Consider the following 9,284-nt stretch of genomic DNA (forward strand, 5'->3'; position numbering starts at 1 on the left):
ACTTTCACTTTTTTTGTATGATCGAAACTTGTTGATATTATCATGTCATTGAAAAAAAAAAACTATAACCATAAAAATTATAAAAGCATCGCCATGGAAATTATCATGGCAACCAATTTTGTACCTGCAGCAACTTAATTTGGGTTCATAATATATATTAAGGACATAATGGCACGTGTTTCTTTACATAACCAAATTTGTCCTGTTCATATCTTTTTTGGTTTAATTCTAGTGGTACTTTTTTTTATATGTCTCTATATAGATTTATCGACCCTTTTAATTTCAAGTGACCATTAAATTTAAAGGACTTAGATATTTGGAAACAGAGCTTTTTGTATTACCTCAATGGCATCTATTTACTGACCCCAAGCATGTTCCTTTACTTTGTATGACAGAGGCATCAAAAAATTGATCTTAAATTTTTCTGCATTAGGAAGTGTCCACAATGTGATCCTATTTTCCGCATTAGAATTAGATGTATCTGAACATTTTCCACAAAACGCATTGACATTTTTGTTGAACTAACATGAAACTTGGCCTATTCTTTTCTGTTCAATAATTATCTCTTTAAATGTCCAACCCAACCTAAAGTAGTTACCAAGCAGTTACTCGGGTGCTAACATACACAAAAAGAATCCTTGGACTGGGATTATTCTTTCCTAGTAATTTTGAAGTTCAATTGAAGGGGTATAGTGACCGTGATTGGGCAGTGATCCTGAAAACTCATCACAAATTTCTCAATTTACCTTGTTTCCTCTTTGATGTCTTTGAAGTCAAAAAAGCAATTGACAATTTCTTGTGGCTCCTGTGAAGCCTACATATAGAGTCATGCAATTGCAACCTGTGAATTGCAATGGCTTACCCATCTCCTCACTAACTTGTGCATACCTTTCAGTATTCCTACTTCACTGTATTGTGACAATTAGTCATCAGCTCGTCACATATTAACAAAACAGAGTTTCATGAGAAAACAAAAAACACATTAAAATTGATTGACATAATGAGAGAAAAGGTAACTCAGGTCTAATCAAATGACTACCAGTTTCCGATAGTAATGTTCCAAGATGGAGCCACTAAACTTGCACTACCCTGCTTGAGGGGACTATTAGAGAAATAAATATTTGGGTGTTCTAATAGCTAGTTAGCTATTGTGGGCAAGTTAGTTGTCTAATGTATAAAAGTAGGACTTATTGTATCTTTTTGGTTTTAGACCAATGAATTTCTCTCAATTTGAAAATATCACGAGATTCATTTTCTCCGTTCATGGTTCTTGATTTCAATTCAAGGTTCTTGAATCTTTTACTTCATTGTTTTTAACCCTTTTCAATTTTCATTTTTGTTTGGCGACATTAATACATTCATTTCACTATAAAATTGTGTACAAAAAATGCATGCAACCAAGGTGTTAACATGGCTTCTAATTTATGAATATTATAAAATTGCATAGCTATGGTACGTTTATATATCTTTTTTATTCCCTCTTTTTCAACTTTCTTTATCATTAATGACATAGATTCTCTTACATGAGTTATGTAAACATGATCCATACAACAATATTTCCTAGAAATGAATGAGGATCACGAAGAAGCAGGACTTACAAATGTTGAATCACCGTAGGATTCAAGAAGAATTTATTAACGTGTTCCTTGTATTCAATTAAATATGGTGCAAAAACTGTCACAAATTTTCTCTTCAATGAACTGCAAGCAAACAAAATTATGCACTAAACTCTAGCCAATGTACGATTGAAGAAAATCACAGGCGACCATGGTTATCAAAATCACAATTTAATTCGTAAAATTTGTATGAGTTTATGATTTCACAGTGTCTCCACAAATTAATCGTGAGTAGAATCACAAATCGAGTAGAATCGATAATAAACTCGATAGAATAAGACCAAACTCGATAGAATAGAATTAAATTCGGAGTTAAGTTATGAACTTCAGTTTTCTATGTTATTTATAGGTTCATACAAAGAGAAGTTAGCGCTTGCATCAAAAGAAGATGAATGACTTAATTTATATAATGTACAACTTGAAGCTGAAAAGTAGACAAATAAAAAAAAATTATTGCTCGATTTTTCATTTGAAGATACAGAATCTAATGATGAATGGATAACAAAAGAGGGAGATGTTATTTTTTATGAAGACAATGTCCAAGTTGAGCAACCTCTAGGTGAAAGTGGTAGTGGAAACAATAGTGACTTGGTTGGAGGAAGTTTAAGTGATCCAACTTTAGATGCATTTGATATTGACAATTTGATTTTAAATGATAATGTTGAAGATCACTTCTCAAACAAGGAAGAGTTTGAAGATGATGGAGATGAAGATGATGGTGGTGGGGGTGATATTGAAGTTGATTTAATTAGAGGATTGATAGACATTTGAACTATTTTTATGTTTTTTAAATGTTTTTATTTTAAGTATTTATGTTTTGTATTGTATGAATTTATGTTTGATTGGGTGTGGACTATGTTAGTTTATTGAATTATTTTTAAAGTTTGTTATGTTGATTTATTTTAGGGTTGAAATATTTAGTTATGATTTTATATATATGAATATTAATATATTTTTTATATTGAGTAAATTCTTACGAATTTATGAATCGATTCAAGATATTGAACAACGTGACATGTCATGAGTTACGGTTGCTACCGGATACTATTTACATACTTAAAACAATTGTAACCGTCATTAATAATTAATAAAAAAAAGGACCACCTTTCGCAACCTTCCCAAGTACTATAACATCTCACAAGCAAAATGGCAATGGCGTTCAACAAGTAAGTCAGACCAGGCAAATGATAAAGAGACAAATAGAATATCATCTCACACGTATTAGTTCATAAAATCAAATTAAGCCGGATGTGGTTCGAATTAAAGGGACTCTAGAAAAATAAAAAACACAATTGATCTAAAATTTAAATTTAAATTAACAAACTAAGTTTCAGAACAAAAGGGGCACATGAAAATTTATGTTAAAACATAGAATTCGATCAATGACAAAGATAACTAGGACATAGACTTCTTCAATGATTCATGTGATAAATGAACTCCTAACTAGTTCAAACAATATCTTATGACTTAAGACAGATTTCTGCTTGAGCAATTAATATCCAATTCCTAAGTATACAAATCATCTTGAACTTACACACAGATTAATTCCTCAATTTATCATTAAAACAAAATATGAATAACAAATTTACATCAAGCATTATTTCCCAAAAAAATCATATCGATCAAGCATTGAAAACGGATATACAATTAAGTTGAAGATCAAAAGAAAACCTAAACTAGTATTAAGAAAGTCATTACATACTATGCAATAGTGCTTATCAAACCCTATATACTAGTTATGAGTTTTGACTTAAATGTATAATTGTTGTTTTTAGAAAGGTATGAAGAGTAAAGATAAAAAGAACTTATGGAATATTTTGTAACTGCAGAAGGCTTTTTTTATTGATCTCAAAAGCATATTGCCTTTTACAAAGAGATACTAATATATATATTATATATATATATATATATATAGATATAAACTACTACGGGATAGTTGCCTAGAAGATAAACTAAAAAAAATATAATAATGGTCCTAAAAAATAGCAACAACTTATAAAATTTGTTTCAAACCGTCAACAATAATATTGGGCGGTTATGGCCATAAACGGTAATGGTCATTAGCCATGTAGTGGCCATCCATATAGAGAGTTGCATTCTGCGCATGCAAGCCATCCATAACCATAAATTGCATGTCTTCCGATGGTTTCCAGTGCCGTTTCCTTTGATTTATGAACCAGTTATTTATTTGCTTCTGATCCAAACCAGTTGCTTCAGCCAGCGCCACCTTCTCTGATTCCTAAGGTTAATCGCGGAACAATTTATTCAGAAGATCTAGAGAGAGAAATTGATGAGTTCTGAAGGATGAGTTATTCGTTAAAGCTATTAGATTAAGAGAAAATATATAAAAGGTGAAGATAAGAATAACTCGATAACATATATATATATATATATATGAAGCTAAAAATTAGAAATTTACATACCGAAGGATATGGCCATTTGTAATGTAATTCCCACCAGCTAAGTAGCTTTTGCCTAGCATCTTTAGGCAGTTTTCCTTTTTTCTTTTTCTTAGAAAGTTCTTTCTTAAGGGTACCTAAGTAGCCACTGTACTTCTTGAGCAAGTGGCTTTTGAGTTCACGGTCTTCCGCTTGGGGATCAATCTCGATCAATTCTGTTTCTCGACCACTGTTGTCTTTATCCTCTTCCGATGATGAACCAATGTTTTCCCACTTATCATCTGCTCAACAACACATGTCTAGGTAAGGTAAGCAAGCATCTGAATACCTGATCATTAAACTGGCTGGGGGATGTACATCCAGCTAAATTGAAAATGAAATAAGTAATTAACTATACTATCTAGAAAAGTATATCGATGCTAAATGCTATAATTTTTTAAATATTTTGAGCGCATCCTGCAACACACAATTTGTGTTTAGGCAGGTTCATTAATAAAATTTTGTTTTTTCTTATAAAAAATATATATATTGAAAAATATCTCATTCCACTTATTCTAACTATCTGACAAACTCTGTGCCTATGTCCTCTCATCTCTTTAGAATTCTGATTGTTATTATTAACAACTAGTATAAATGATGCTTAACTCCAGGATCAAATTCGAAGTAGGAAAGTTCGATGGAACTGGAGATTTTGGATTGTGGTGGCATAGGTGAGTTAAGGATATGTTGTATAGCAAGGTCTTTTGAAGGCCTTACACGACTTAGAACTTGATAAGATGGAGGCTTTGGATTGAGAGATGAGTTGCAAGAGAGGATTGTGGCAACCATATGCTTGTGTTTGGCAGACGAGATCCTCTGTCACGTGATGGATGGAGTTGACATCTGTAGAATGCCTATGAAAGAAATTAGAGCTAACGAAATATCTGAAACAGAAACTGCATGGAGCTCAAGTAGCAGCTAGGAGGATTCGGATCTCCAACAACATAATCAACACATCTGATGCATTTTATAATGGATATTATTTTTACTCAAATTGTCTACAATATTTCTTTATAATTTTTTTGAGTTAAATGGTCGTGCACTTATAGGGTAAAATACTTTTATACTGTTGTCTAATTATAAATAACCATTAATATAAATAATTACCATAAAAATTAATAAAATTATCATATATGATATATTCTAATTAGATGATGATATAAAACTTTTTACATTGTTAATGTATAATTTTTTTTTCTTTTTTTATCTCTATTTCATCACACATTTTATGATGCATTTATATCTTTTCTTCTTATTTCTCTCCTCATGGTGAGATATCTTGGGAGAGTATGTTGTTATAACAACGCTTCCAATAAAAAAATATACTAGTTCTTGAATTCGATAAATGATTCTATCACTTGATTTCTCTGTATTCAAGTACTATAGTTAAGAACTATTTGATATTCTCGCCCTGCTAAAACTTTTCCTGGTTTTGTAAGGGTAGATGCAAATAACGGGGTACCATTATATTCATACGACCTGTAAATTCGTCGAACCGAGCTACTAAAAAATACCAAGCACTGGAAAGTGGGTTTTTTTCTTTTATAAAGGAAAGTGGTATTTTAGGAGCACACATCTACACCCACAGTTGAACATTAAAATAGAAACCGAGTAAGATTTGGCTGTAAATTTAAATTAAAGCTCTTGTCAGATTAAGCATATATACATTAGATACAAAGTCGTCAATCACAGTGAAATTAGCGTGGGAAAGTCTTACAGAAATTCTAGGTCACATATCCATTATAAGGTTAATCAGCTATATATCTATTTGAAGATATATATGAGATATCAGTATTGAGTATTGACCAAAGTAGCGAGGCTTTCAGAAGAATCAGAACCCACAGTGCTGCTTACGCAGTCTATTAACTATAACTACTAAGTATAAAAAACAGGAGATCTTGCAAATAAGTTTCTTTAATGAATTAAATAAATAAATAAATAAAAAATGGTCGCCAATATACTTTTAGACTTTTAGTGTAATCGCTAATTAATTTTTATCATAATTTCTAATAAAAATGATTTATTTATTTTATAACTATTACTCTTGTAACACTTGTTTTCAGAAACCTGGAAACTATTTGCAAATATTCAGATGCCCTGTCCTAACTAAAGCATTCGTTCCAAAAGGAGTAATTACGGGACCTGATGGGCAGAAATAAACACAGAAATTTAAATGAGACGGTCAGTCCAACTGGGACTCATGTGTTCAACATTTATTGAGAATCTACAACACCTACAGTATTCTTGGTGATGCAGGTGATTGGAACAGCATCCAATGCGTTCATTCCAAGTAGACTAGTAGTAGTAGTAGTTACTACTTTGGACTCCAAAAGAAGAAAACAAATGTGACTTCCTCATGTGATTAAATAGTATTTTTGGTTGAGTAATGATTAATATATATCTATTTATTTTAAATATTTAATCAAATTTTTTTGTCTTTTTTCTTATTATATCATAAATTTTATTATATTTATCATTTTTTTCCTTTTTAATTCTTTTTCTGAGTGTAAGATGTTCAGCAAACATTTTTCTTAGTTGTAAAATGCCCCGAACTGAACTGACCTCTGCAATGATGGGAATGTATGCGAAAGAATATTATCCCACAAAACCCATTGAATCCACGAAAAGCTAGCACAGCTCATAATAGGTTTAATTATGAAAATATGGAATGCGTTAAAGAAAAATAATCTATGACGACACCTAGCTAACAGTAAATTAACATTTAAAGAGAAAAGAAGAAATATATATATATATATATATATATATATATATATATATATATATATATATAGTACTAAATATGATAATAGTAAGATAAAAAATAAATAAGTGTATGAGTACTGTATACATATCATCACCAATATAATAATTAACTAGGAAATCCTAAAAGAATCATTTTTCAGTTCTTAGTAGTTTACAAAAGGAAGAGGGTGAGGAGAGACGCGAACGTGTGTGGTTTTACAGATAAAAACCAGTATTTCCAGTGAGATACTTCAAGAAAATGCTAATCAGTTCCTTAGTGTAATGGTTATAAATAAAAGTTGAATTAAAATTAATTATTATATAAAAAGCAGTTTAACACATACTTCTTAAATATATAGTTAAAAATACTTAATACTTTTTAAATAATATCTTTTAACACACTATTAGTTATTAACAAGATTCATAGAAAGTAGCTTTGTCAAATCTCAGAAACCCTTTTTTAACAAAAGACAAAGAAAAAGATTAAAGTAATACACATAGTATAGGTGAGGTGATTAGGGTTGAATGCTTAATGAACGTCTTTTACTCTCCTGTCTCTTCTGGGTCCCTCACCAAGAGATATGAAGCTAGAACTTTCAGTCAAAATTTCCTGACTCCGAATGCAAAAATACCCAACCCAGTTTACGAAGGTCAAGAATCACACACACATATATATATAGCTGATTATTGTATATTTTATAATTATTTAGTTTAAATAATGAAAATTTGTGTTGCAGAAATTGAAAGATATAGGCAACGAAAGTACAGTGGAACAGTGTCCTCCACTACTCCCACAAATAGAAAGATAAAATACCAGAGAAGATCCGCACGGTTCCATTGCAAAGCGTGTTCAGCTGAGATTCTATCCTCTGCATGAAATCCTTAGCCTCTTCTATAGGCCTCGTTAATTCCTCTCGATACTTCACTAGCATGTCATAGTAAGCTTCCTGTTTTCCACACACCATATTTCAAAGTTTAAAACTATTCACAATTAGCAAAATAAAACCCAAAAAATGGGAAAGTGGAGGAAATTAATAATAAGAATTAAAAAAGAAGAAGAAGAAGAAAAACCACAAACAAATCACAAACCCACCATGAATTGATCAAGTTCTGGGTCCTTGCAAGTTTCCATTGACCTAACCAAAGATCGCTGCCGTGCCTCAAAATTCTCTTTAACCGTAGCAAAACGCGCCGCCACTTCTGGCGGAGCTCCTACCTACAAAGAAGCCAGTCATATAATTAAAGAGGAAATTAAGAATATCCACAAAAAAAACTATTTAATTTATATGTGTATATACGGGGCATATATACATATATTCATAATCAAATATTTTTTATGCAAGCTAATGAGAAATTAATCAATTAATCATTGCGGACCTTTTGGCAATCCATGTAAACTTGTAAAAGATTTGAGTAGTGAGGATGGTCAATGATTTTGGCTTTTATGGCTTCAAGTTCGTTAGAGCTCTGGCTCCCTCCTTGCTGAGGATGCAGCATGTGGTGAAGATTTGATCTCATTAGAGGATAGTGAAGATGGGAATTGTTGGACTCGGTTTTCACACTAGGGTGTGGTGCTTGATCCGGTTGAAAACAGTGATCCGATCTACCCGTTTGAAGATGAAAGGTGTTAAATGGAATTAGTTGGTGGTGGCGGTTTCCTACGCTTGAACCACCAGCCAAAGAATACAACAAATTTGCCCTTGGACTTGTGTTTTGGCTCAGGTGATTATTGGTGTATTCCTCCATTTATTCAATTAAAAAAAAACATTAAGAACTTAATTAATCAGCTATATGACCCAGCTGAACTAGAACTTCAACCAATAGGTACAACTATGTACAACTTCTCAATATCAAGAAGAAGCGATGGCCACAAACCCTACTTAATTGATGAGGTGTACAGCTTAAAACCCTAAAAGAGTAAGAGATTGGTGATGAAAAAATCTTATGATATGGACCACACCATCAACTGCGTAAGTCAGATTCAATTTATGTTGAAATCTAAGGTATCCAAGTGGAAAGGGTATACGGTTTTTGGGAGGATTTTAATGGAAAAGTAAGTGTGATGATTTGCACCACCAAATTTTGGGCAAAGACAGGGTAGAGAGAGAGAAAATCTTACAAGATTAGTTGTATAGGAGGTGAGAGAGAGAGAGAGGAGTGGTGCAATTAAATCCGGCAATGGCACTGTGTCTAGGACGCAGTTGACAAAAGCCTCTTTCATTTTGAAAATAAATAAATATTTTAACACTTATATATGCAAACTATTAGCCTAGAAGATACAGTAAGCCCATAACATTCGGGCATGGGTTTCTTGCTTTGATTCTATTTCTTACCCTCAATGTTGTTGTTTTTTAAGAAAAAAAAAAATACTGAGCAATTATTGCACATTCAAATATAAGTATATAACTCTTGTTTGTATATATGATGTTATGTTATATGTTATAATGTTTTATCTGTCATGTCTCTTGACTCTTGTACGTGAAGAACA

The 9,284-nt window shown here is 31.8% G+C and overlaps 1 protein-coding gene across 2 annotated transcripts; it reads right to left on the bottom strand.

The window, feature by feature from the left end:
• Positions 1 to 3,434: 3,434 nt before the first annotated feature.
• On the bottom strand, positions 3,435 to 9,020 carry LOC100798133 (homeobox protein knotted-1-like 2). Of its 2 annotated transcripts, none has more exons than XM_003522170.4 (5): positions 8,174 to 9,020; positions 7,890 to 8,012; positions 7,611 to 7,743; positions 4,040 to 4,296; positions 3,435 to 3,855 (listed from the first exon to the last, which is right to left on the bottom strand). In XM_003522170.4, the coding sequence occupies exons 1-5, from the start codon at positions 8,540 to 8,542 to the stop codon at positions 3,652 to 3,654; spliced, it is 1,086 nt and encodes a 361-aa protein (XP_003522218.1). In that variant the 5' UTR covers positions 8,543 to 9,020; the 3' UTR covers positions 3,435 to 3,651. The 2 variants fall into 2 exon arrangements, with proteins under 2 accessions (XP_003522218.1, XP_040870746.1); XM_041014812.1 differs by having other exon boundaries at positions 3,764 to 3,890.
• Between the last annotated feature and the right edge of the window lie 264 nt (positions 9,021 to 9,284).

The sequence above is a fragment of the Glycine max genome, chromosome 4 (genome assembly GCF_000004515.6).
Source record: "Glycine max cultivar Williams 82 chromosome 4, Glycine_max_v4.0, whole genome shotgun sequence".
In the NCBI taxonomy this organism is placed as follows: domain Eukaryota; kingdom Viridiplantae; phylum Streptophyta; class Magnoliopsida; order Fabales; family Fabaceae; genus Glycine; species Glycine max.

Excerpts from the sequence above, each read along its gene's own strand:
- LOC100798133 (XM_003522170.4), bottom strand. The coding sequence starts at position 8,542 with ATGGAGGAATACACCAATAATCACCTGAGCCAAAACACAAGTCCAAGG. Across the intron at positions 8,013-8,173 it reads TTTACATGGATTGCCAAAAG|GTAGGAGCTCCGCCAGAAGT; the intron begins GTCCGCAATGAT and ends GCTTCTTTGTAG. Across the intron at positions 7,744-7,889 it reads CAGAACTTGATCAATTCATG|GAAGCTTACTATGACATGCT; the intron begins GTGGGTTTGTGA and ends TGTGGAAAACAG.